General features: G+C 48.5%; 4 protein-coding genes across 4 annotated transcripts in view; all 4 read left to right on the forward strand.

Moving 5' to 3' along the window:
- LOC307090796 (collagen alpha-3(VI) chain-like) overlaps positions 1 to 27,713 on the forward strand; it is an 85,075-nt gene that overhangs the window by 30,737 nt on the left and 26,625 nt on the right. The window lies entirely within an intron of this gene.
- LOC307091264 (collagen alpha-3(VI) chain-like) lies at positions 105 to 2,494 on the forward strand (the record flags this gene model as incomplete). Its single annotated transcript, XM_079758214.1, has 3 exons — positions 105 to 603; positions 744 to 1,343; positions 1,623 to 2,494. 3 exons carry the CDS (start codon positions 105 to 107, stop codon positions 2,276 to 2,278), a joined length of 1,755 nt encoding a protein of 584 aa, XP_079614340.1. The 3' UTR covers positions 2,279 to 2,494.
- On the forward strand, positions 2,297 to 20,005 carry LOC307091265 (collagen alpha-1(XII) chain-like; the record flags this gene model as incomplete). The annotated part of the gene is made up of 22 exons (XM_079758215.1): positions 2,297 to 2,314; positions 2,369 to 3,050; positions 3,191 to 3,790; positions 4,070 to 4,701; positions 4,996 to 5,215; positions 5,638 to 6,237; positions 6,517 to 7,148; positions 7,443 to 7,662; positions 8,085 to 8,684; positions 8,964 to 9,595; positions 9,710 to 10,391; positions 10,532 to 11,131; positions 11,411 to 12,042; positions 12,157 to 12,838; positions 12,979 to 13,578; positions 13,858 to 14,489; positions 14,784 to 15,003; positions 15,426 to 16,025; positions 16,305 to 16,936; positions 17,051 to 17,732; positions 17,873 to 18,472; positions 18,752 to 20,005. 22 exons carry the CDS (start codon positions 2,297 to 2,299, stop codon positions 19,405 to 19,407), a joined length of 12,054 nt encoding a protein of 4,017 aa, XP_079614341.1. The 3' UTR covers positions 19,408 to 20,005.
- LOC307091268 (collagen alpha-3(VI) chain-like) lies at positions 20,999 to 27,710 on the forward strand (the record flags this gene model as incomplete). Its single annotated transcript, XM_079758218.1, has 9 exons — positions 20,999 to 21,798; positions 22,030 to 22,626; positions 22,767 to 23,366; positions 23,646 to 24,245; positions 24,476 to 24,933; positions 25,182 to 25,812; positions 26,092 to 26,691; positions 26,922 to 27,518; positions 27,667 to 27,710. Exons 1-9 carry the CDS (start codon positions 21,105 to 21,107, stop codon positions 27,708 to 27,710), a joined length of 4,821 nt encoding a protein of 1,606 aa, XP_079614344.1. The 5' UTR covers positions 20,999 to 21,104.

Consider the following 27,713-nt stretch of genomic DNA (forward strand, 5'->3'; position numbering starts at 1 on the left):
GCTCAGTTGACCATGACGTTGCCGGGAAGGATATAGTATTCCTTCTGGATGGCTCTGATTACACAAGGAATGGATTCGCTGCCATGCGTGATTTTGTTCAGAGAATGGTGGAGGAACTTAATGTGGGCGAAAACAACGACCGTGTGTCAGTTGTCCAGTACGGCAGAGACGCAGAGGCCCACTTCTATCTGAACACATACACCACAAAGGACGATATTCTTGATACGGTCAGAGGACTGAGACACAGAGGGGGAAGACCCCTCAACACCGGGTCAGCCCTCAAGTATGTCCGAGACAACGTGTTTACGGTGGCCTCTGGAAGTAGGCGCCAAGAGGGCATTCCACAGCTACTGATTCTGCTGAGTGGAGGGCGATCTAGTGACAACGTAGAGATACCGGCGTCTGCCCTCAAAGACAACGGGGTCTTAATTCTAGGCATCGGAACTAGAAATTCGAGCACAGAGGTTCAAAGAATCGCCTCTGATCCTAGTTATGCCCAGTCTGTGTCTGACTTCTCTGACCTCCCAAACGTCCAGCAGCCATTTGCCTCCTCTCTTAGCCATGTAGTAGTTGGGGTTAAACCAATGACCCCTACAGTGAGAGGTAAGACACTTTTGCTTATTCCCACGCAAAACATGTTGTACCTTTCGGTGCCTTCCTGCACGTATTGTCAACACAAAGGCTAATGCTTGCATGCCGCTTTCAACTTTAGCATCAATGTTCTGTTTTTCACATTCTCCCAGTTGACCAGAGAACTCCAAAACGGGATGTGGTATTCCTTCTGGATGGCTCTGATGGCACAAGGAATGGATTCCCTGCCATGCGTGATTTTATTCACACGGTGGTGGAGAAACTGAATGTGGGAGAAAACAACGACCGTGTGTCCGTTGCCCAGTACAGCAGAGATGCAGAGGCCAATTTCTATCTGAACACGTATAACACAAAGGAAGATATTCTTGACATGGTCAGCGGCCTTAGGCACAAAGGAGGCAGGCCCGTCAACACCGGGGCAGCCCTCCAGTATGTCAGAGACAACGTGTTTACAGCCTCTTCGGGCAGCAGGCGCCAAGAAGGGGTTCCACAGTTGTTGATCCTTGTAAATGGTGGAAGGTCTTCTGACAGTGTAGATACACCAGCGTCTGCTCTCAAACAGCTTGGCGTCACTGTCCTTGGAATTGGAACAAGGAACTCTGACCATGGACAACTGCAAAAGATCTCCTCTAAGCCAAATTATGCTTTGTCAGTGTCCGACTTCAGTGACCTCCCCAACATACAAGAGCAACTGTCCTCTGCCATCAGCACAGTCACAGTCAGGGCCACACCAATGACGCCAACTGTAATCGGTGAGCTATTAATCGTCTCCAGAAGGCCATTAGAACATTCAAATGGGCATTTTAAGGCGCCAGATGCATGTCTTGCTAGCTAATGTAATTGTTCCCAAGTTTTTTGCTCAAGCAATGTTTGATAAGGCTGAGGTAGGACATCTTTCAGAACAGGGTTTAAGGCAGTAGCCTATACATCTTAAAAAATGCTAATAGATTGGATGAGCTTCTGTTTGCGCCTTTCCCAACACATGTGTAAATACGGCCCCCTAATCTTTGTCTACTATTATTATTTTCTAGTTGAGCGCAGCCTGCCCAAAAGGGATGTTGTGTTCTTGCTGGATGGATCTGATGGCACGCAAACTGGATTCCCAGCAATGCGTGACTTTGTGCAGAAAGTCGTGGAGACGCTCAATGTGGACGACGACCGAGATCGAGTCTCAGTTGTTCAGTACAGCAGAGATGCAGCTGTCCAATTCTATCTAAACACGTACAAAACACAGGACGACGTCGTTGCTAATGTCAGGGGTTTGAGGCACAAGGGCGGAAGACCACTTAACACTGGAGCAGCGCTCCAATACTTGAGGGATAATGTCTTCACGGCCTCGGCTGGAAGTAGGCGTCTGGAAGGAGTTCCACAGATGCTCATAGTCCTCAGCGGTGGAAAGTCCTTTGACAGTGTTGACGCAGCAGCCACCGCTCTGAAGGAGCTGGGGGTCTTTACCCTTGCCATTGGAACCAGAGGCTCTGATAGCAGAGAACTGCAGAAGATATCCCATGGTCCCAATCAGGCTCTGTCTGTGTCTGATTTCACTGACCTTCCCAGTGTCCAACAGCAACTGCAGTCCTCGATGGAATCAGTGGCCATTGTTGTAACTCCAGAATCTCCCACAGTTTTAGGTATGTTCCCAAGCGTGGCCATTTGTAGTGGTGTCAGTTTAAATGATGTATTTTAGGGATAGCCTGAAAACCATATGAGCTATGCCAACCATGTGCTCAAAAGGGAAAAGGTGGCATGCTTAATCACTCGTAGTAGCCGAACGTAGGCATTTGCAGTCGTGCACAATCATGTCTGTCCCCAAAACAAATGTCCTTTGCTCATCGATGTTCTGTCTTTCTACGTTTGCTCAGTTGACCATGACGTTGCCGGGAAGGATGTAGTATTCCTTCTGGATGGCTCTGATTACACAAGGAATGGATTCGCTGCCATGCGTGATTTTGTTCAGAGAATGGTGGAGGAACTTAATGTGGGCGAAAACAACGACCGTGTGTCAGTTGTCCAGTACGGCAGAGACGCAGAGGCCCACTTCTATCTGAACACATACACCACAAAGGACGATATTCTTGACACGGTCAGAGGACTGAGACACAGAGGGGGAAGACCCCTCAACACCGGGTCAGCCCTCAAGTATGTCCGAGACAACGTGTTTACGGTGGCCTCTGGAAGTAGGCGCCAAGAGGGCATTCCACAGCTACTGATTCTGCTGAGTGGAGGGCGATCTAGTGACAACGTAGAGATACCGGCGTCTGCCCTCAAAGACAACGGGGTCTTAATTATAGGCATCGGAACTAGAAATTCGAGCACAGAGGTTCAAAGAATCGCCTCTGATCCTAGTTATGCCCAGTCTGTGTCTGACTTCTCTGACCTCCCAAACGTCCAGCAGCCATTTGCCTCCTCTCTTAGCCATGTAGTAGTTGGGGTTAAACCAATGACCCCTACAGTGAGAGGTAAGACACTTTTGCTTATTCCCACGCAAAACATGTTGTACCTTTCGGTGCCTTCCTGCACGTATTGTCAACAAAAAGGCTAATGCTTGCATGCCGCTTTCAACTTTAGCATCAATGTTCTGTTTTTCACATTCTCCCAGTTGACCAGAGAACTCCAAAACGGGATGTGGTATTCCTTCTGGATGGCTCTGATGGCACAAGGAATGGATTCCCTGCCATGCGTGATTTTATTCACACGGTGGTGGAGAAACTGAATGTGGGAGAAAACAACGACCGTGTGTCCGTTGCCCAGTACAGCAGAGATGCAGAGGCCAATTTCTATCTGAACACGTATAACACAAAGGAAGATATTCTTGACATGGTCAGCGGCCTTAGGCACAAAGGAGGCAGGCCCGTCAACACCGGGGCAGCCCTCCAGTATGTCAGAGACAACGTGTTTACAGCCTCTTCGGGCAGCAGGCGCCAAGAAGGGGTTCCACAGTTGTTGATCCTTGTAAATGGTGGAAGGTCTTCTGACAGTGTAGATACACCAGCGTCTGCTCTCAAACAGCTTGGCGTCACTGTCCTTGGAATTGGAACAAGGAACTCTGACCATGGACAACTGCAAAAGATCTCCTCTAAGCCAAATTATGCTTTGTCAGTGTCCGACTTCAGTGACCTCCCCAACATACAAGAGCAACTGTCCTCTGCCATCAGCACAGTCACAGTCAGGGCCACACCAATGACGCCAACTGTAATCGGTGAGCTATTAATCGTCTCCAGAAGGCCATTAGAACATTCAAATGGGCATTTTAAGGCGCCAGATGCATGTCTTGCTAGCTAATGTAATTGTTCCCAAGTTTTTTGCTCAAGCAATGTTTGATAAGGCTGAGGTAGGACATCTTTCAGAACAGGGTTTAAGGCAGTAGCCTATACATCTTAAAAAATGCTAATAGATTGGATGAGCTTCTGTCTGCGCCTTTCCCAACACATGTGTAAATACGGCCCCCTAATCTTTGTCTACTATTATTATTTTCTAGTTGAGCGCAGCCTGCCCAAAAGGGATGTTGTGTTCTTGCTGGATGGATCTGATGGCACGCAAACTGGATTCCCAGCAATGCGTGACTTTGTGCAGAAAGTCGTGGAGACGCTCAATGTGGACGACGACCGAGATCGAGTCTCAGTTGTTCAGTACAGCAGAGATGCAGCTGTCCAATTCTATCTAAACACGTACAAAACACAGGACGACGTCGTTGCTAATGTCAGGGGTTTGAGGCACAAGGGCGGAAGACCACTTAACACTGGAGCAGCGCTCCAATACTTGAGGGATAATGTCTTCACGGCCTCGGCTGGAAGTAGGCGTCTGGAAGGAGTTCCACAGATGCTCATAGTCCTCAGCGGTGGAAAGTCCTTTGACAGTGTTGACGCAGCAGCCACCGCTCTGAAGGAGCTGGGGGTCTTTACCCTTGCCATTGGAACCAGAGGCTCTGATAGCAGAGAACTGCAGAAGATATCCCATGGTCCCAATCAGGCTCTGTCTGTGTCTGATTTCACTGACCTTCCCAGTGTCCAACAGCAACTGCAGTCCTCGATGGAATCAGTGGCCATTGTTGTAACTCCAGAATCTCCCACAGTTTTAGGTATGTTCCCAAGCGTGGCCATTTGTAGTGGTGTCAGTTTAAATGATGTATTTTAGGGATAGCCTGAAAACCATATGAGCTATGCCAACCATGTGCTCAAAAGGGAAAAGGTGGCATGCTTAATCACTCGTAGTAGCCGAACGTAGGCATTTGCAGTCGTGCACAATCATGTCTGTCCCCAAAACAAATGTCCTTTGCTCATCGATGTTCTGTCTTTCTACGTTTGCTCAGTTGACCATGACGTTGCCGGGAAGGATGTAGTATTCCTTCTGGATGGCTCTGATTACACAAGGAATGGATTCGCTGCCATGCGTGATTTTGTTCAGAGAATGGTGGAGGAACTTAATGTGGGCGAAAACAACGACCGTGTGTCAGTTGTCCAGTACGGCAGAGACGCAGAGGCCCACTTCTATCTGAACACATACACCACAAAGGACGATATTCTTGACACGGTCAGAGGACTGAGACACAGAGGGGGAAGACCCCTCAACACCGGGTCAGCCCTCAAGTATGTCCGAGACAACGTGTTTACGGTGGCCTCTGGAAGTAGGCGCCAAGAGGGCATTCCACAGCTACTGATTCTGCTGAGTGGAGGGCGATCTAGTGACAACGTAGAGATACCGGCGTCTGCCCTCAAAGACAACGGGGTCTTAATTATAGGCATCGGAACTAGAAATTCGAGCACAGAGGTTCAAAGAATCGCCTCTGATCCGAGTTATGCCCAGTCTGTGTCTGACTTCTCTGACCTCCCAAACGTCCAGCAGCCATTTGCCTCCTCTCTTAGCCATGTAGTAGTTGGGGTTAAACCAATGACCCCTACAGTGAGAGGTAAGACACTTTTGCTTATTCCCACGCAAAACATGTTGTACCTTTCGGTGCCTTCCTGCACGTATTGTCAACAAAAAGGCTAATGCTTGCATGCCGCTTTCAACTTTAGCATCAATGTTCTGTTTTTCACATTCTCCCAGTTGACCAGAGAACTCCAAAACGGGATGTGGTATTCCTTCTGGATGGCTCTGATGGCACAAGGAATGGATTCCCTGCCATGCGTGATTTTATTCACACGGTGGTGGAGAAACTGAATGTGGGAGAAAACAACGACCGTGTGTCCGTTGCCCAGTACAGCAGAGATGCAGAGGCCAATTTCTATCTGAACACGTATAACACAAAGGAAGATATTCTTGACATGGTCAGCGGCCTTAGGCACAAAGGAGGCAGGCCCGTCAACACCGGGGCAGCCCTCCAGTATGTCAGAGACAACGTGTTTACAGCCTCTTCGGGCAGCAGGCGCCAAGAAGGGGTTCCACAGTTGTTGATCCTTGTAAATGGTGGAAGGTCTTCTGACAGTGTAGATACACCAGCGTCTGCTCTCAAACAGCTTGGCGTCACTGTCCTTGGAATTGGAACAAGGAACTCTGACCATGGACAACTGCAAAAGATCTCCTCTAAGCCAAATTATGCTTTGTCAGTGTCCGACTTCAGTGACCTCCCCAACATACAAGAGCAACTGTCCTCTGCCATCAGCACAGTCACAGTCAGGGCCACACCAATGACGCCAACTGTAATCGGTGAGCTATTAATCGTCTCCAGAAGGCCATTAGAACATTCAAATGGGCATTTTAAGGCGCCAGATGCATGTCTTGCTAGCTAATGTAATTGTTCCCAAGTTTTTTGCTCAAGCAATGTTTGATAAGGCTGAGGTAGGACATCTTTCAGAACAGGGTTTAAGGCAGTAGCCTATACATCTTAAAAAATGCTAATAGATTGGATGAGCTTCTGTCTGCGCCTTTCCCAACACATGTGTAAATACGGCCCCCTAATCTTTGTCTACTATTATTATTTTCTAGTTGAGCGCAGCCTGCCCAAAAGGGATGTTGTGTTCTTGCTGGATGGATCTGATGGCACGCAAACTGGATTCCCAGCAATGCGTGACTTTGTGCAGAAAGTCGTGGAGACGCTCAATGTGGACGACGACCGAGATCGAGTCTCAGTTGTTCAGTACAGCAGAGATGCAGCTGTCCAATTCTATCTAAACACGTACAAAACACAGGACGACGTCGTTGCTAATGTCAGGGGTTTGAGGCACAAGGGCGGAAGACCACTTAACACTGGAGCAGCGCTCCAATACTTGAGGGATAATGTCTTCACGGCCTCGGCTGGAAGTAGGCGTCTGGAAGGAGTTCCACAGATGCTCATAGTCCTCAGCGGTGGAAAGTCCTTTGACAGTGTTGACGCAGCAGCCACCGCTCTGAAGGAGCTGGGGGTCTTTACCCTTGCCATTGGAACCAGAGGCTCTGATAGCAGAGAACTGCAGAAGATATCCCATGGTCCCAATCAGGCTCTGTCTGTGTCTGATTTCACTGACCTTCCCAGTGTCCAACAGCAACTGCAGTCCTCGATGGAATCAGTGGCCATTGTTGTAACTCCAGAATCTCCCACAGTTTTAGGTATGTTCCCAAGCGTGGCCATTTGTAGTGGTGTCAGTTTAAATGATGTATTTTAGGGATAGCCTGAAAACCATATGAGCTATGCCAACCATGTGCTCAAAAGGGAAAAGGTGGCATGCTTAATCACTCGTAGTAGCCGAACGTAGGCATTTGCAGTCGTGCACAATCATGTCTGTCCCCAAAACAAATGTCCTTTGCTCATCGATGTTCTGTCTTTCTACGTTTGCTCAGTTGACCATGACGTTGCCGGGAAGGATGTAGTATTCCTTCTGGATGGCTCTGATTACACAAGGAATGGATTCGCTGCCATGCGTGATTTTGTTCAGAGAATGGTGGAGGAACTTAATGTGGGCGAAAACAACGACCGTGTGTCAGTTGTCCAGTACGGCAGAGACGCAGAGGCCCACTTCTATCTGAACACATACACCACAAAGGACGATATTCTTGACACGGTCAGAGGACTGAGACACAGAGGGGGAAGACCCCTCAACACCGGGTCAGCCCTCAAGTATGTCCGAGACAACGTGTTTACGGTGGCCTCTGGAAGTAGGCGCCAAGAGGGCATTCCACAGCTACTGATTCTGCTGAGTGGAGGGCGATCTAGTGACAACGTAGAGATACCGGCGTCTGCCCTCAAAGACAACGGGGTCTTAATTATAGGCATCGGAACTAGAAATTCGAGCACAGAGGTTCAAAGAATCGCCTCTGATCCTAGTTATGCCCAGTCTGTGTCTGACTTCTCTGACCTCCCAAACGTCCAGCAGCCATTTGCCTCCTCTCTTAGCCATGTAGTAGTTGGGGTTAAACCAATGACCCCTACAGTGAGAGGTAAGACACTTTTGCTTATTCCCACGCAAAACATGTTGTACCTTTCGGTGCCTTCCTGCACGTATTGTCAACAAAAAGGCTAATGCTTGCATGCCGCTTTCAACTTTAGCATCAATGTTCTGTTTTTCACATTCTCCCAGTTGACCAGAGAACTCCAAAACGGGATGTGGTATTCCTTCTGGATGGCTCTGATGGCACAAGGAATGGATTCCCTGCCATGCGTGATTTTATTCACACGGTGGTGGAGAAACTGAATGTGGGAGAAAACAACGACCGTGTGTCCGTTGCCCAGTACAGCAGAGATGCAGAGGCCAATTTCTATCTGAACACGTATAACACAAAGGAAGATATTCTTGACATGGTCAGCGGCCTTAGGCACAAAGGAGGCAGGCCCGTCAACACCGGGGCAGCCCTCCAGTATGTCAGAGACAACGTGTTTACAGCCTCTTCGGGCAGCAGGCGCCAAGAAGGGGTTCCACAGTTGTTGATCCTTGTAAATGGTGGAAGGTCTTCTGACAGTGTAGATACACCAGCGTCTGCTCTCAAACAGCTTGGCGTCACTGTCCTTGGAATTGGAACAAGGAACTCTGACCATGGACAACTGCAAAAGATCTCCTCTAAGCCAAATTATGCTTTGTCAGTGTCCGACTTCAGTGACCTCCCCAACATACAAGAGCAACTGTCCTCTGCCATCAGCACAGTCACAGTCAGGGCCACACCAATGACGCCAACTGTAATCGGTGAGCTATTAATCGTCTCGAGAAGGCCATTAGAACATTCAAATGGGCATTTTAAGGCGCCAGATGCATGTCTTGCTAGCTAATGTAATTGTTCCCAAGTTTTTTGCTCAAGCAATGTTTGATAAGGCTGAGGTAGGACATCTTTCAGAACAGGGTTTAAGGCAGTAGCCTATACATCTTAAAAAATGCTAATAGATTGGATGAGCTTCTGTTTGCGCCTTTCCCAACACATGTGTAAATACGGCCCCCTAATCTTTGTCTACTATTATTATTTTCTAGTTGAGCGCAGCCTGCCCAAAAGGGATGTTGTGTTCTTGCTGGATGGATCTGATGGCACGCAAACTGGATTCCCAGCAATGCGTGACTTTGTGCAGAAAGTCGTGGAGACGCTCAATGTGGACGACGACCGAGATCGAGTCTCAGTTGTTCAGTACAGCAGAGATGCAGCTGTCCAATTCTATCTAAACACGTACAAAACACAGGACGACGTCGTTGCTAATGTCAGGGGTTTGAGGCACAAGGGCGGAAGACCACTTAACACTGGAGCAGCGCTCCAATACTTGAGGGATAATGTCTTCACGGCCTCGGCTGGAAGTAGGCGTCTGGAAGGAGTTCCACAGATGCTCATAGTCCTCAGCGGTGGAAAGTCCTTTGACAGTGTTGACGCAGCAGCCACCGCTCTGAAGGAGCTGGGGGTCTTTACCCTTGCCATTGGAACCAGAGGCTCTGATAGCAGAGAACTGCAGAAGATATCCCATGGTCCCAATCAGGCTCTGTCTGTGTCTGATTTCACTGACCTTCCCAGTGTCCAACAGCAACTGCAGTCCTCGATGGAATCAGTGGCCATTGTTGTAACTCCAGAATCTCCCACAGTTTTAGGTATGTTCCCAAGCGTGGCCATTTGTAGTGGTGTCAGTTTAAATGATGTATTTTAGGGATAGCCTGAAAACCATATGAGCTATGCCAACCATGTGCTCAAAAGGGAAAAGGTGGCATGCTTAATCACTCGTAGTAGCCGAACGTAGGCATTTGCAGTCGTGCACAATCATGTCTGTCCCCAAAACAAATGTCCTTTGCTCATCGATGTTCTGTCTTTCTACGTTTGCTCAGTTGACCATGACGTTGCCGGGAAGGATGTAGTATTCCTTCTGGATGGCTCTGATTACACAAGGAATGGATTCGCTGCCATGCGTGATTTTGTTCAGAGAATGGTGGAGGAACTTAATGTGGGCGAAAACAACGACCGTGTGTCAGTTGTCCAGTACGGCAGAGACGCAGAGGCCCACTTCTATCTGAACACATACACCACAAAGGACGATATTCTTGACACGGTCAGAGGACTGAGACACAGAGGGGGAAGACCCCTCAACACCGGGTCAGCCCTCAAGTATGTCCGAGACAACGTGTTTACGGTGGCCTCTGGAAGTAGGCGCCAAGAGGGCATTCCACAGCTACTGATTCTGCTGAGTGGAGGGCGATCTAGTGACAACGTAGAGATACCGGCGTCTGCCCTCAAAGACAACGGGGTCTTAATTATAGGCATCGGAACTAGAAATTCGAGCACAGAGGTTCAAAGAATCGCCTCTGATCCTAGTTATGCCCAGTCTGTGTCTGACTTCTCTGACCTCCCAAACGTCCAGCAGCCATTTGCCTCCTCTCTTAGCCATGTAGTAGTTGGGGTTAAACCAATGACCCCTACAGTGAGAGGTAAGACACTTTTGCTTATTCCCACGCAAAACATGTTGTACCTTTCGGTGCCTTCCTGCACGTATTGTCAACAAAAAGGCTAATGCTTGCATGCCGCTTTCAACTTTAGCATCAATGTTCTGTTTTTCACATTCTCCCAGTTGACCAGAGAACTCCAAAACGGGATGTGGTATTCCTTCTGGATGGCTCTGATGGCACAAGGAATGGATTCCCTGCCATGCGTGATTTTATTCACACGGTGGTGGAGAAACTGAATGTGGGAGAAAACAACGACCGTGTGTCCGTTGCCCAGTACAGCAGAGATGCAGAGGCCAATTTCTATCTGAACACGTATAACACAAAGGAAGATATTCTTGACATGGTCAGCGGCCTTAGGCACAAAGGAGGCAGGCCCGTCAACACCGGGGCAGCCCTCCAGTATGTCAGAGACAACGTGTTTACAGCCTCTTCGGGCAGCAGGCGCCAAGAAGGGGTTCCACAGTTGTTGATCCTTGTAAATGGTGGAAGGTCTTCTGACAGTGTAGATACACCAGCGTCTGCTCTCAAACAGCTTGGCGTCACTGTCCTTGGAATTGGAACAAGGAACTCTGACCATGGACAACTGCAAAAGATCTCCTCTAAGCCAAATTATGCTTTGTCAGTGTCCGACTTCAGTGACCTCCCCAACATACAAGAGCAACTGTCCTCTGCCATCAGCACAGTCACAGTCAGGGCCACACCAATGACGCCAACTGTAATCGGTGAGCTATTAATCGTCTCCAGAAGGCCATTAGAACATTCAAATGGGCATTTTAAGGCGCCAGATGCATGTCTTGCTAGCTAATGTAATTGTTCCCAAGTTTTTTGCTCAAGCAATGTTTGATAAGGCTGAGGTAGGACATCTTTCAGAACAGGGTTTAAGGCAGTAGCCTATACATCTTAAAAAATGCTAATAGATTGGATGAGCTTCTGTTTGCGCCTTTCCCAACACATGTGTAAATACGGCCCCCTAATCTTTGTCTACTATTATTATTTTCTAGTTGAGCGCAGCCTGCCCAAAAGGGATGTTGTGTTCTTGCTGGATGGATCTGATGGCACGCAAACTGGATTCCCAGCAATGCGTGACTTTGTGCAGAAAGTCGTGGAGACGCTCAATGTGGACGACGACCGAGATCGAGTCTCAGTTGTTCAGTACAGCAGAGATGCAGCTGTCCAATTCTATCTAAACACGTACAAAACACAGGACGACGTCGTTGCTAATGTCAGGGGTTTGAGGCACAAGGGCGGAAGACCACTTAACACTGGAGCAGCGCTCCAATACTTGAGGGATAATGTCTTCACGGCCTCGGCTGGAAGTAGGCGTCTGGAAGGAGTTCCACAGATGCTCATAGTCCTCAGCGGTGGAAAGTCCTTTGACAGTGTTGACGCAGCAGCCACCGCTCTGAAGGAGCTGGGGGTCTTTACCCTTGCCATTGGAACCAGAGGCTCTGATAGCAGAGAACTGCAGAAGATATCCCATGGTCCCAATCAGGCTCTGTCTGTGTCTGATTTCACTGACCTTCCCAGTGTCCAACAGCAACTGCAGTCCTCGATGGAATCAGTGGCCATTGTTGTAACTCCAGAATCTCCCACAGTTTTAGGTATGTTCCCAAGCGTGGCCATTTGTAGTGGTGTCAGTTTAAATGATGTATTTTAGGGATAGCCTGAAAACCATATGAGCTATGCCAACCATGTGCTCAAAAGGGAAAAGGTGGCATGCTTAATCACTCGTAGTAGCCGAACGTAGGCATTTGCAGTCGTGCACAATCATGTCTGTCCCCAAAACAAATGTCCTTTGCTCATCGATGTTCTGTCTTTCTACGTTTGCTCAGTTGACCATGACGTTGCCGGGAAGGATGTAGTATTCCTTCTGGATGGCTCTGATTACACAAGGAATGGATTCGCTGCCATGCGTGATTTTGTTCAGAGAATGGTGGAGGAACTTAATGTGGGCGAAAACAACGACCGTGTGTCAGTTGTCCAGTACGGCAGAGACGCAGAGGCCCACTTCTATCTGAACACATACACCACAAAGGACGATATTCTTGACACGGTCAGAGGACTGAGACACAGAGGGGGAAGACCCCTCAACACCGGGTCAGCCCTCAAGTATGTCCGAGACAACGTGTTTACGGTGGCCTCTGGAAGTAGGCGCCAAGAGGGCATTCCACAGCTACTGATTCTGCTGAGTGGAGGGCGATCTAGTGACAACGTAGAGATACCGGCGTCTGCCCTCAAGGACAACGGGGTCTTAATTATAGGCATCGGAACTAGAAATTCGAGCACAGAGGTTCAAAGAATCGCCTCTGATCCTAGTTATGCCCAGTCTGTGTCTGACTTCTCTGACCTCCCAAACGTCCAGCAGCCATTTGCCTCCTCTCTTAGCCATGTAGTAGTTGGGGTTAAACCAATGACCCCTACAGTGAGAGGTAAGACACTTTTGCTTATTCCCACGCAAAACATGTTGTACCTTTCGGTGCCTTCCTGCACGTATTGTCAACAAAAAGGCTAATGCTTGCATGCCGCTTTCAACTTTAGCATCAATGTTCTGTTTTTCACATTCTCCCAGTTGACCAGAGAACTCCAAAACGGGATGTGGTATTCCTTCTGGATGGCTCTGATGGCACAAGGAATGGATTCCCTGCCATGCGTGATTTTATTCACACGGTGGTGGAGAAACTGAATGTGGGAGAAAACAACGACCGTGTGTCCGTTGCCCAGTACAGCAGAGATGCAGAGGCCAATTTCTATCTGAACACGTATAACACAAAGGAAGATATTCTTGACATGGTCAGCGGCCTTAGGCACAAAGGAGGCAGGCCCGTCAACACCGGGGCAGCCCTCCAGTATGTCAGAGACAACGTGTTTACAGCCTCTTCGGGCAGCAGGCGCCAAGAAGGGGTTCCACAGTTGTTGATCCTTGTAAATGGTGGAAGGTCTTCTGACAGTGTAGATACACCAGCGTCTGCTCTCAAACAGCTTGGCGTCACTGTCCTTGGAATTGGAACAAGGAACTCTGACCATGGACAACTGCAAAAGATCTCCTCTAAGCCAAATTATGCTTTGTCAGTGTCCGACTTCAGTGACCTCCCCAACATACAAGAGCAACTGTCCTCTGCCATCAGCACAGTCACAGTCAGGGCCACACCAATGACGCCAACTGTAATCGGTGAGCTATTAATCGTCTCGAGAAGGCCATTAGAACATTCAAATGGGCATTTTAAGGCGCCAGATGCATGTCTTGCTAGCTAATGTAATTGTTCCCAAGTTTTTTGCTCAAGCAATGTTTGATAAGGCTGAGGTAGGACATCTTTCAGAACAGGGTTTAAGGCAGCAGCCTATACATCTTAAAAAATGCTAATAGATTGGATGAGCTTCTGTTTGCGCCTTTCCCAACACATGTGTAAATACGGCCCCCTAATCTTTGTCTACTATTATTATTTTCTAGTTGAGCGCAGCCTGCCCAAAAGGGATGTTGTGTTCTTGCTGGATGGATCTGATGGCACGCAAACTGGATTCCCAGCAATGCGTGACTTTGTGCAGAAAGTCGTGGAGACGCTCAATGTGGACGACGACCGAGATCGAGTCTCAGTTGTTCAGTACAGCAGAGATGCAGCTGTCCAATTCTATCTAAACACGTACAAAACACAGGACGACGTCGTTGCTAATGTCAGGGGTTTGAGGCACAAGGGCGGAAGACCACTTAACACTGGAGCAGCGCTCCAATACTTGAGGGATAATGTCTTCACGGCCTCGGCTGGAAGTAGGCGTCTGGAAGGAGTTCCACAGATGCTCATAGTCCTCAGCGGTGGAAAGTCCTTTGACAGTGTTGACGCAGCAGCCACCGCTCTGAAGGAGCTGGGGGTCTTTACCCTTGCCATTGGAACCAGAGGCTCTGATAGCAGAGAACTGCAGAAGATATCCCATGGTCCCAATCAGGCTCTGTCTGTGTCTGATTTCACTGACCTTCCCAGTGTCCAACAGCAACTGCAGTCCTCGATGGAATCAGTGGCCATTGTTGTAACTCCAGAATCTCCCACAGTTTTAGGTATGTTCCCAAGCGTGGCCATTTGTAGTGGTGTCAGTTTAAATGATGTATTTTAGGGATAGCCTGAAAACCATATGAGCTATGCCAACCATGTGCTCAAAAGGGAAAAGGTGGCATGCTTAATCACTCGTAGTAGCCGAACGTAGGCATTTGCAGTCGTGCACAATCATGTCTGTCCCCAAAACAAATGTCCTTTGCTCATCGATGTTCTGTCTTTCTACGTTTGCTCAGTTGACCATGACGTTGCCGGGAAGGATGTAGTATTCCTTCTGGATGGCTCTGATTACACAAGGAATGGATTCGCTGCCATGCGTGATTTTGTTCAGAGAATGGTGGAGGAACTTAATGTGGGCGAAAACAACGACCGTGTGTCAGTTGTCCAGTACGGCAGAGACGCAGAGGCCCACTTCTATCTGAACACATACACCACAAAGGACGATATTCTTGACACGGTCAGAGGACTGAGACACAGAGGGGGAAGACCCCTCAACACCGGGTCAGCCCTCAAGTATGTCCGAGACAACGTGTTTACGGTGGCCTCTGGAAGTAGGCGCCAAGAGGGCATTCCACAGCTACTGATTCTGCTGAGTGGAGGGCGATCTAGTGACAACGTAGAGATACCGGCGTCTGCCCTCAAGGACAACGGGGTCTTAATTATAGGCATCGGAACTAGAAATTCGAGCACAGAGGTTCAAAGAATCGCCTCTGATCCTAGTTATGCCCAGTCTGTGTCTGACTTCTCTGACCTCCCAAACGTCCAGCAGCCATTTGCCTCCTCTCTTAGCCATGTAGTAGTTGGGGTTAAACCAATGACCCCTACAGTGAGAGGTAAGACACTTTTGCTTATTCCCACGCAAAACATGTTGTACCTTTCGGTGCCTTCCTGCACGTATTGTCAACAAAAAGGCTAATGCTTGCATGCCGCTTTCAACTTTAGCATCAATGTTCTGTTTTTCACATTCTCCCAGTTGACCAGAGAACTCCAAAACGGGATGTGGTATTCCTTCTGGATGGCTCTGATGGCACAAGGAATGGATTCCCTGCCATGCGTGATTTTATTCACACGGTGGTGGAGAAACTGAATGTGGGAGAAAACAACGACCGTGTGTCCGTTGCCCAGTACAGCAGAGATGCAGAGGCCAATTTCTATCTGAACACGTATAACACAAAGGAAGATATTCTTGACATGGTCAGCGGCCTTAGGCACAAAGGAGGCAGGCCCGTCAACACCGGGGCAGCCCTCCAGTATGTCAGAGACAACGTGTTTACAGCCTCTTCGGGCAGCAGGCGCCAAGAAGGGGTTCCACAGTTGTTGATCCTTGTAAATGGTGGAAGGTCTTCTGACAGTGTAGATACACCAGCGTCTGCTCTCAAACAGCTTGGCGTCACTGTCCTTGGAATTGGAACAAGGAACTCTGACCATGGACAACTGCAAAAGATCTCCTCTAAGCCAAATTATGCTTTGTCAGTGTCCGACTTCAGTGACCTCCCCAACATACAAGAGCAACTGTCCTCTGCCATCAGCACAGTCACAGTCAGGGCCACACCAATGACGCCAACTGTAATCGGTGAGCTATTAATCGTCTCGAGAAGGCCATTAGAACATTCAAATGGGCATTTTAAGGCGCCAGATGCATGTCTTGCTAGCTAATGTAATTGTTCCCAAGTTTTTTGCTCAAGCAATGTTTGATAAGGCTGAGGTAGGACATCTTTCAGAACAGGGTTTAAGGCAGCAGCCTATACATCTTAAAAAATGCTAATAGATTGGATGAGCTTCTGTTTGCGCCTTTCCCAACACATGTGTAAATACGGCCCCCTAATCTTTGTCTACTATTATTATTTTCTAGTTGAGCGCAGCCTGCCCAAAAGGGATGTTGTGTTCTTGCTGGATGGATCTGATGGCACGCAAACTGGATTCCCAGCAATGCGTGACTTTGTGCAGAAAGTCGTGGAGACGCTCAATGTGGACGACGACCGAGATCGAGTCTCAGTTGTTCAGTACAGCAGAGATGCAGCTGTCCAATTCTATCTAAACACGTACAAAACACAGGACGACGTCGTTGCTAATGTCAGGGGTTTGAGGCACAAGGGCGGAAGACCACTTAACACTGGAGCAGCGCTCCAATACTTGAGGGATAATGTCTTCACGGCCTCGGCTGGAAGTAGGCGTCTGGAAGGAGTTCCACAGATGCTCATAGTCCTCAGCGGTGGAAAGTCCTTTGACAGTGTTGACGCAGCAGCCACCGCTCTGAAGGAGCTGGGGGTCTTTACCCTTGCCATTGGAACCAGAGGCTCTGATAGCAGAGAACTGCAGAAGATATCCCATGGTCCCAATCAGGCTCTGTCTGTGTCTGATTTCACTGACCTTCCCAGTGTCCAACAGCAACTGCAGTCCTCGATGGAATCAGTGGCCATTGTTGTAACTCCAGAATCTCCCACAGTTTTAGGTATGTTCCCAAGCGTGGCCATTTGTAGTGGTGTCAGTTTAAATGATGTATTTTAGGGATAGCCTGAAAACCATATGAGCTATGCCAACCATGTGCTCAAAAGGGAAAAGGTGGCATGCTTAATCACTCGTAGTAGCCGAACGTAGGCATTTGCAGTCGTGCACAATCATGTCTGTCCCCAAAACAAATGTCCTTTGCTCATCGATGTTCTGTCTTTCTACGTTTGCTCAGTTGACCATGACGTTGCCGGGAAGGATGTAGTATTCCTTCTGGATGGCTCTGATTACACAAGGAATGGATTCGCTGCCATGCGTGATTTTGTTCAGAGAATGGTGGAGGAACTTAATGTGGGCGAAAACAACGACCGTGTGTCAGTTGTCCAGTACGGCAGAGACGCAGAGGCCCACTTCTATCTGAACACATACACCACAAAGGACGATATTCTTGACACGGTCAGAGGACTGAGACACAGAGGGGGAAGACCCCTCAACACCGGGTCAGCCCTCAAGTATGTCCGAGACAACGTGTTTACGGTGGCCTCTGGAAGTAGGCGCCAAGAGGGCATTCCACAGCTACTGATTCTGCTGAGTGGAGGGCGATCTAGTGACAACGTAGAGATACCGGCGTCTGCCCTCAAGGACAACGGGGTCTTAATTATAGGCATCGGAACTAGAAATTCGAGCACAGAGGTTCAAAGAATCGCCTCTGATCCTAGTTATGCCCAGTCTGTGTCTGACTTCTCTGACCTCCCAAACGTCCAGCAGCCATTTGCCTCCTCTCTTAGCCATGTAGTAGTTGGGGTTAAACCAATGACCCCTACAGTGAGAGGTAAGACACTTTTGCTTATTCCCACGCAAAACATGTTGTACCTTTCGGTGCCTTCCTGCACGTATTGTCAACAAAAAGGCTAATGCTTGCATGCCGCTTTCAACTTTAGCATCAATGTTCTGTTTTTCACATTCTCCCAGTTGACCAGAGAACTCCAAAACGGGATGTGGTATTCCTTCTGGATGGCTCTGATGGCACAAGGAATGGATTCCCTGCCATGCGTGATTTTATTCACACGGTGGTGGAGAAACTGAATGTGGGAGAAAACAACGACCGTGTGTCCGTTGCCCAGTACAGCAGAGATGCAGAGGCCAATTTCTATCTGAACACGTATAACACAAAGGAAGATATTCTTGACATGGTCAGCGGCCTTAGGCACAAAGGAGGCAGGCCCGTCAACACCGGGGCAGCCCTCCAGTATGTCAGAGACAACGTGTTTACAGCCTCTTCGGGCAGCAGGCGCCAAGAAGGGGTTCCACAGTTGTTGATCCTTGTAAATGGTGGAAGGTCTTCTGACAGTGTAGATACACCAGCGTCTGCTCTCAAACAGCTTGGCGTCACTGTCCTTGGAATTGGAACAAGGAACTCTGACCATGGACAACTGCAAAAGATCTCCTCTAAGCCAAATTATGCTTTGTCAGTGTCCGACTTCAGTGACCTCCCCAACATACAAGAGCAACTGTCCTCTGCCATCAGCACAGTCACAGTCAGGGCCACACCAATGACGCCAACTGTAATCGGTGAGCTATTAATCGTCTCGAGAAGGCCATTAGAACATTCAAATGGGCATTTTAAGGCGCCAGATGCATGTCTTGCTAGCTAATGTAATTGTTCCCAAGTTTTTTGCTCAAGCAATGTTTGATAAGGCTGAGGTAGGACATCTTTCAGAACAGGGTTTAAGGCAGCAGCCTATACATCTTAAAAAATGCTAATAGATTGGATGAGCTTCTGTTTGCGCCTTTCCCAACACATGTGTAAATACGGCCCCCTAATCTTTGTCTACTATTATTATTTTCTAGTTGAGCGCAGCCTGCCCAAAAGGGATGTTGTGTTCTTGCTGGATGGATCTGATGGCACGCAAACTGGATTCCCAGCAATGCGTGACTTTGTGCAGAAAGTCGTGGAGACGCTCAATGTGGACGACGACCGAGATCGAGTCTCAGTTGTTCAGTACAGCAGAGATGCAGCTGTCCAATTCTATCTAAACACGTACAAAACACAGGACGACGTCGTTGCTAATGTCAGGGGTTTGAGGCACAAGGGCGGAAGACCACTTAACACTGGAGCAGCGCTCCAATACTTGAGGGATAATGTCTTCACGGCCTCGGCTGGAAGTAGGCGTCTGGAAGGAGTTCCACAGATGCTCATAGTCCTCAGCGGTGGAAAGTCCTTTGACAGTGTTGACGCAGCAGCCACCGCTCTGAAGGAGCTGGGGGTCTTTACCCTTGCCATTGGAACCAGAGGCTCTGATAGCAGAGAACTGCAGAAGATATCCCATGGTCCCAATCAGGCTCTGTCTGTGTCTGATTTCACTGACCTTCCCAGTGTCCAACAGCAACTGCAGTCCTCGATGGAATCAGTGGCCATTGTTGTAACTCCAGAATCTCCCACAGTTTTAGGTATGTTCCCAAGCGTGGCCATTTGTAGTGGTGTCAGTTTAAATGATGTATTTTAGGGATAGCCTGAAAACCATATGAGCTATGCCAACCATGTGCTCAAAAGGGAAAAGGTGGCATGCTTAATCACTCGTAGTAGCCGAACGTAGGCATTTGCAGTCGTGCACAATCATGTCTGTCCCCAAAACAAATGTCCTTTGCTCATCGATGTTCTGTCTTTCTACGTTTGCTCAGTTGACCATGACGTTGCCGGGAAGGATGTAGTATTCCTTCTGGATGGCTCTGATTACACAAGGAATGGATTCGCTGCCATGCGTGATTTTGTTCAGAGAATGGTGGAGGAACTTAATGTGGGCGAAAACAACGACCGTGTGTCAGTTGTCCAGTACGGCAGAGACGCAGAGGCCCACTTCTATCTGAACACATACACCACAAAGGACGATATTCTTGACACGGTCAGAGGACTGAGACACAGAGGGGGAAGACCCCTCAACACCGGGTCAGCCCTCAAGTATGTCCGAGACAACGTGTTTACGGTGGCCTCTGGAAGTAGGCGCCAAGAGGGCATTCCACAGCTACTGATTCTGCTGAGTGGAGGGCGATCTAGTGACAACGTAGAGATACCGGCGTCTGCCCTCAAAGACAACGGGGTCTTAATTATAGGCATCGGAACTAGAAATTCGAGCACAGAGGTTCAAAGAATCGCCTCTGATCCTAGTTATGCCCAGTCTGTGTCTGACTTCTCTGACCTCCAAAACGTCCAGCAGCCATTTGCCTCCTCTCTTAGCCATGTAGTAGTTGGGGTTAAACCAATGACCCCTACAGTGAGAGGTAAGACACTGTTGCTTATTCCCACGCAAAACATGTTGTACCTTTCGGTGCCTTCCTGCACGTATTGTCAACACAAAGGCTAATGCTTGCATGCCGCTTTCAACTTTAGCATCAATGTTCTATTTTTCACATTCTCCCAGTTGACCAGAGAACTCCAAAACGGGATGTGGTATTCCTTCTGGATGGCTCTGATGGCACAAGGAATGGATTCCCTGCCATGCGTGATTTTATTCACACAGTGGTGGAGAAACTGAATGTGGGAGAAAACAACGACCGTGTGTCCGTTGCCCAGTACAGCAGAGATGCAGAGGCCAATTTCTATCTGAACACGTATAACACAAAGGAAGATATTCTTGACATGGTCAGCGGCCTTAGGCACAAAGGAGGCAGGCCCGTCAACACCGGGGCAGCCCTCCAGTATGTCAGAGACAACGTGTTTACAGCCTCTTCGGGCAGCAGGCGCCAAGAAGGGGTTCCACAGTTGTTGATCCTTGTAAACGGTGGAAGGTCTTCTGACAGTGTAGATACACCAGCGTCTGCTCTCAAACAGCTTGGCGTCACTGTCCTTGGAATTGGAACAAGGAACTCTGACCATGGACAACTGCAAAAGATCTCCTCTAAGCCAAATTATGCTTTGTCAGTGTCCGACTTCAGTGACCTCCCCAACATACAAGAGCAACTGTCCTCTGCCATCAGCACAGTCACAGTCAGGGCCACACCAATGACGCCAACTGTAATCGGTGAGCTATTAATCGTCTCGAGAAGGCCATTAGAACATTCAAATGGGCATTTTAAGGCGCCAGATGCATGTCTTGCTAGCTAATGTAATTGTTCCCAAGTTTTTTGCTCAAGCAATGTTTGATAAGGCTGAGGTAGGACATCTTTCAGAACAGGGTTTAAGGCAGTAGCCTATACATCTTAAAAAATGCTAATAGATTGGATGAGCTTCTGTTTGCGCCTTTCCCAACACATGTGTAAATACGGCCCCCTAATCTTTGTCTACTATTATTATTTTCTAGTTGAGCGCAGCCTGCCCAAAAGGGATGTTGTGTTCTTGCTGGATGGATCTGATGGCACGCAAACTGGATTCCCAGCAATGCGTGACTTTGTGCAGAAAGTCGTGGAGACGCTCAATGTGGACGACGACCGAGATCGAGTCTCAGTTGTTCAGTACAGCAGAGATGCAGCTGTCCAATTCTATCTAAACACGTACAAAACACAGGACGACGTCGTTGCTAATGTCAGGGGTTTGAGGCACAAGGGCGGAAGACCACTTAACACTGGAGCAGCGCTCCAATACTTGAGGGATAATGTCTTCACGGCCTCGGCTGGAAGTAGGCGTCTGGAAAGAGTTCCACAGATGCTCATAGTCCTCAGCGGTGGAAAGTCCTTTGACAGTGTTGACGCAGCAGCCACCGCTCTGAAGGAGCTGGGGGTCTTTACCCTTGCCATTGGAACCAGAGGCTCTGATAGCAGAGAACTGCAGAAGATATCCCATGGTCCCAATCAGGCTCTGTCTGTGTCTGATTTCACTGACCTTCCCAGTGTCCAACAGCAACTGCAGTCCTCGATGGAATCAGTGGCCATTGTTGTAACTCCAGAATCTCCCACAGTTTTAGGTATGTTCCCAAGCGTGGCCATTTGTAGTGGTGTCAGTTTAAATGATGTATTTTAGGGATAGCCTGAAAACCATATGAGCTATGCCAACCATGTGCTCAAAAGGGAAAAGGTGGCATGCTTAATCACTCGTAGTAGCCGAACGTAGGCATTTGCAGTCGTGCACAATCATGTCTGTCCCCAAAACAAATGTCCTTTGCTCATGGATGTTCTGTCTTTCTACGTTTGCTCAGTTGACCATGGCGTTGCCGGGAAGGATGTAGTATTCCTTCTGGATGACTCTGATTACACAAGGAATGGATTCGCTGCCATGCGTGATTTTGTTCAGAGAATGGTGGAGGAACTTAATGTGGGCGAAAACAACGACCGTGTGTCAGTTGTCCAGTACGGCAGAGACGCAGAGGCCCACTTCTATCTAAACACATACACCACAAAGGACGATATTCTTGACACGGTCAGAGGACTGAGACACAGAGGGGGAAGACCCCTCAACACCGGGTCAGCCCTCAAGTATGTCCGAGACAACGTGTTTACGGTGGCCTCTGGAAGTAGGCGCCAAGAGGGCATTCCACAGCTACTGATTCTGCTGAGTGGAGGGCGATCTAGTGACAACGTAGAGATACCAGCGTCTGCCCTCAAAGACAACGGGGTCTTAATTCTAGGCATCGGAACTAGAAATTCGAGCACAGAGGTTCAAAGAATCGCCTCTGATCCTAGTTATGCCCAGTCTGTGTCTGACTTCTCTGACCTCCCAAACGTCCAGCAGCCATTTGCCTCCTCTCTTAGCCATGTAGTAGTTGGGGTTAAACCAATGACCCCTACAGTGATAGGTAAGACACTGTTGCTTATTCCCACGCAAAACATGTTGTACCTTTCGGTGCCTTCCTGCACGTATTGTCAACACAAAGGCTAATGCTTGCATGCCGCATTCAACTTTAGCATCAATGTTCTATTTTTCACATTCTCCCAGTTGACCAGAGAACTCCAAAACGGGATGTGGTATTCCTTCTGGATGGCTCTGATGGCACAAGGAATGGATTCCCTGCCATGCGTGATTTTATTCACACGGTGGTGGAGAAACTGAATGTGGGAGAAAACAACGACCGTGTGTCCGTTGCCCAGTACAGCAGAGATGCAGAGGCCAATTTCTATCTGAACACGTATAACACAAAGGAAGATATTCTTGACATGGTCAGCGGCCTTAGGCACAAAGGAGGTAGGCCCGTCAACACTGGGGCAGCCCTTCAGTATGTCAGAGACAACGTGTTTACAGCCTCTTCGGGCAGCAGGCGCCAAGAAGGGGTTCCACAGTTGTTGATCCTTGTAAATGGTGGAAGGTCTTCTGACAGTGTAGATACACCAGCGTCTGCTCTCAAACAGCTTGGCGTCACTGTCCTTGGAATTGGAACAAGGAACTCTGACCATGGACAACTGCAAAAGATCTCCTCTAAGCCAAATTATGCTTTGTCAGTGTCCGACTTCAGTGACCTCCCCAACATACAAGAGCAACTGTCCTCTGCCATCAGCACAGTCACAGTCAGGGCCACACCAATGACGCCAACTGTAATCGGTGAGCTATTAATCGTCTCCAGAAGGCCATTAGAACATTCAAATGGGCATTTTAAGGCGCCAGATGCATGTCTTGCTAGCTAATGTAATTGTTCCCAAGTTTTTTGCTCAAGCAATGTTTGATAAGGCTGAGGTAGGGCATCTTTCAGAACAGGGTTTAAGGCAGTAACCTATACATCTTAAAAAATGCTAATAGATTGAATGAGCTTCTGTTTGCGCCTTTCCCAACACATGTGTAAATACGGCCCCCTAATCTTTGTCTACTATTATTATTTTCTAGTTGAGCGCAGCCTGCCCAAAAGGGATGTTGTGTTCTTGCTGGATGGATCTGATGGCACGCAAACTGGATTCCCAGCAATGCGTGACTTTGTGCAGAAAGTCGTGGAGACGCTCAATGTGGACGACGACCGAGATCGAGTCTCAGTTGTTCAGTACAGCAGAGATGCAGCTGTCCAATTCTATCTAAACACGTACAAAACACAGGACGACGTCGTTGCTAATGTCAGGGGTTTGAGGCACAAGGGCGGAAGACCACTTAACACTGGAGCAGCGCTCCAATACTTGAGGGATAATGTCTTCACGGCCTCGGCTGGAAGTAGGCGTCTGGAAAGAGTTCCACAGATGCTCATAGTCCTCAGCGGTGGAAAGTCCTTTGACAGTGTTGACGCAGCAGCCACCGCTCTGAAGGAGCTGGGGGTCTTTACCCTTGCCATTGGAACCAGAGGCTCTGATAGCAGAGAACTGCAGAAGATATCCCATGGTCCCAATCAGGCTCTGTCTGTGTCTGATTTCACTGACCTTCCCAGTGTCCAACAGCAACTGCAGTCCTCGATGGAATCAGTGGCCATTGTTGTAACTCCAGAATCTCCCACAGTTTTAGGTATGTTCCCAAGCGTGGCCATTTGTAGTGGTGTCAGTTTAAATGATGTATTTTAGGGATAGCCTGAAAACCATATGAGCTATGCCAACCATGTGCTCAAAAGGGAAAAGGTGGCATGCTTAATCACTCGTAGTAGCCGAACGTAGGCATTTGCAGTCGTGCACAATCATGTCTGTCCCCAAAACAAATGTCCTTTGCTCATGGATGTTCTGTCTTTCTACTATGCTCAGTTGACCATGGCGTTGCCGGGAAGGATGTAGTATTCCTTCTGGATGACTCTGATTACACAAGGAATGGATTCGCTGCCATGCGTGATTTTGTTCAGAGAATGGTGGAGGAACTTAATGTGGGCGAAAACAACGACCGTGTGTCAGTTGTCCAGTACGGCAGAGACGCAGAGGCCCACTTCTATCTAAACACATACACCACAAAGGACGATATTCTTGACACGGTCAGAGGACTGAGACACAGAGGGGGAAGACCCCTCAACACCGGGTCAGCCCTCAAGTATGTCCGAGACAACGTGTTTACGGTGGCCTCTGGAAGTAGGCGCCAAGAGGGCATTCCACAGCTACTGATTCTGCTGAGTGGAGGGCGATCTAGTGACAACGTAGAGATACCGGCGTCTGCCCTCAAAGACAACGGGGTCTTAATTATAGGCATCGGAACTAGAAATTCGAGCACAGAGGTTCAAAGAATCGCCTCTGATCCGAGTTATGCCCAGTCTGTGTCTGACTTCTCTGACCTCCCAAACGTCCAGCAGCCATTTGCCTCCTCTCTTAGCCATGTAGTAGTTGGGGTTAAACCAATGACCCCTACAGTGAGAGGTAAGACACTGTTGCTTATTCCCACGCAAAACATGTTGTACCTTTCGGTGCCTTCCTGCACGTATTGTCAACACAAAGGCTAATGCTTGCATGCCGCATTCAACTTTAGCATCAATGTTCTATTTTTCACATTCTCCCAGTTGACCAGAGAACTCCAAAACGGGATGTGGTATTCCTTCTGGATGGCTCTGATGGCACAAGGAATGGATTCCCTGCCGTGCGTGATTTTATTCACACGGTGGTGGAGAAACTGAATGTGGGAGAAAACAACGACCGTGTGTCCGTTGCCCAGTACAGCAGAGATGCAGAGGCCAATTTCTATCTGAACACGTATAACACAAAGGAAGATATTCTTGACATGGTCAGCGGCCTTAGGCACAAAGGAGGTAGGCCCGTCAACACCGGGGCAGCCCTTCAGTATGTCAGAGACAACGTGTTTACAGCCTCTTCGGGCAGCAGGCGCCAAGAAGGGGTTCCACAGTTGTTGATCCTTGTAAATGGTGGAAGGTCTTCTGACAGTGTAGATACACCAGCGTCTGCTCTCAAACAGCTTGGCGTCACTGTCCTTGGAATTGGAACAAGGAACTCTGACCATGGACAACTGCAAAAGATCTCCTCTAAGCCAAATTATGCTTTGTCAGTGTCCGACTTCAGTGACCTCCCCAACATACAAGAGCAACTGTCCTCTGCCATCAGCACAGTCACAGTCAGGGCCACACCAATGACGCCAACTGTAATCGGTGAGCTATTATTCGTCTCCAGAAGGCCATTAGAACATCCAAATGGGCATTTTAAGGCGCCAGATGCATGTCTTGCTAGCTAATGTAATTGTTCCCAAGTTTTTTGCTCAAGCAATGTTTGATAAGGCTGAGGTAGGACATCTTTCAGAACAGGGTTTAAGGCAGTAGCCTATACATCTTAAAAAATGCTAATAGATTGGATGAGCTTCTGTTTGCGCCTTTCCCAACACATGTGTAAATACGGCCCCCTAATCTTTGTCTACTATTATTATTTTCTAGTTGAGCGCAGCCTGCCCAAAAGGGATGTTGTGTTCTTGCTGGATGGATCTGATGGCACGCAAACTGGATTCCCAGCAATGCGTGACTTTGTGCAGAAAGTCGTGGAGACGCTCAATGTGGACGACGACCGAGAACGAGTCTCAGTTGTTCAGTACAGCAGAGATGCAGCTGTCCAATTCTATCTAAACACGTACAAAACACAGGACGACGTCGTTGCTAATGTCAGGGGTTTGAGGCACAAGGGCGGAAGACCACTTAACACTGGAGCAGCGCTCCAATACTTGAGGGATAATGTCTTCACGGCCTCGGCTGGAAGTAGGCGTCTGGAAGGAGTTCCACAGATGCTCATAGTCCTCAGCGGTGGAAAGTCCTTTGACAGTGTTGACGCAGCAGCCACCGCTCTGAAGGAGCTGGGGGTCTTTACCCTTGCCATTGGAACCAGAGGCTCTGATAGCAGAGAACTGCAGAAGATATCCCATGGTCCCAATCAGGCTCTGTCTGTGTCTGATTTCACTGACCTTCCCAGTGTCCAACAGCAACTGCAGTCCTCGATGGAATCAGTGGCCATTGTTGTAACTCCAGAATCTCCCACAGTTTTAGGTATGTTCCCAAGCGTGGCCATTTGTAGTGGTGTCAGTTTAAATGATGTATTTTAGGGATAGCCTGAAAACCATATGAGCTATGCCAACCATGTGCTCAAAAGGGAAAAGGTGGCATGCTTAATCACTCGTAGTAGCCGAACGTAGGCATTTGCAGTCGTGCACAATCATGTCTGTCCCCAAAACAAATGTCCTTTGCTCATGGATGTTCTGTCTTTCTACTATGCTCAGTTGACCATGGCGTTGCCGGGAAGGATGTAGTATTCCTTCTGGATGACTCTGATTACACAAGGAATGGATTCGCTGCCATGCGTGATTTTGTTCAGAGAATGGTGGAGGAACTTAATGTGGGCGAAAACAACGACCGTGTGTCAGTTGTCCAGTACGGCAGAGACGCAGAGGCCCACTTCTATCTAAACACATACACCACAAAGGACGATATTCTTGACACGGTCAGAGGACTGAGACACAGAGGGGGAAGACCCCTCAACACCGGGTCAGCCCTCAAGTATGTCCGAGACAACGTGTTTACGGTGGCCTCTGGAAGTAGGCGCCAAGAGGGCATTCCACAGCTACTGATTCTGCTGAGTGGAGGGCGATCTAGTGACAACGTAGAGATACCGGCGTCTGCCCTCAAAGACAACGGGGTCTTAATTATAGGCATCGGAACTAGAAATTCGAGCACAGAGGTTCAAAGAATCGCCTCTGATCCTAGTTATGCCCAGTCTGTGTCTGACTTCTCTGACCTCCCAAACGTCCAGCAGCCATTTGCCTCCTCTCTTAGCCATGTAGTAGTTGGGGTTAAACCAATGACCCCTACAGTGAGAGGTAAGACACTGTTGCTTATTCCCACGCAAAACATGTTGTACCTTTCGGTGCCTTCCTGCACGTATTGTCAACACAAAGGCTAATGCTTGCATGCCGCATTCAACTTTAGCATCAATGTTCTATTTTTCACATTCTCCCAGTTGACCAGAGAACTCCAAAACGGGATGTGGTATTCCTTCTGGATGGCTCTGATGG

Source organism: Pollachius pollachius (genome assembly GCF_949987615.1).
Source record: "Pollachius pollachius genome assembly, chromosome: 20".
Taxonomy (NCBI): domain Eukaryota; kingdom Metazoa; phylum Chordata; class Actinopteri; order Gadiformes; family Gadidae; genus Pollachius; species Pollachius pollachius.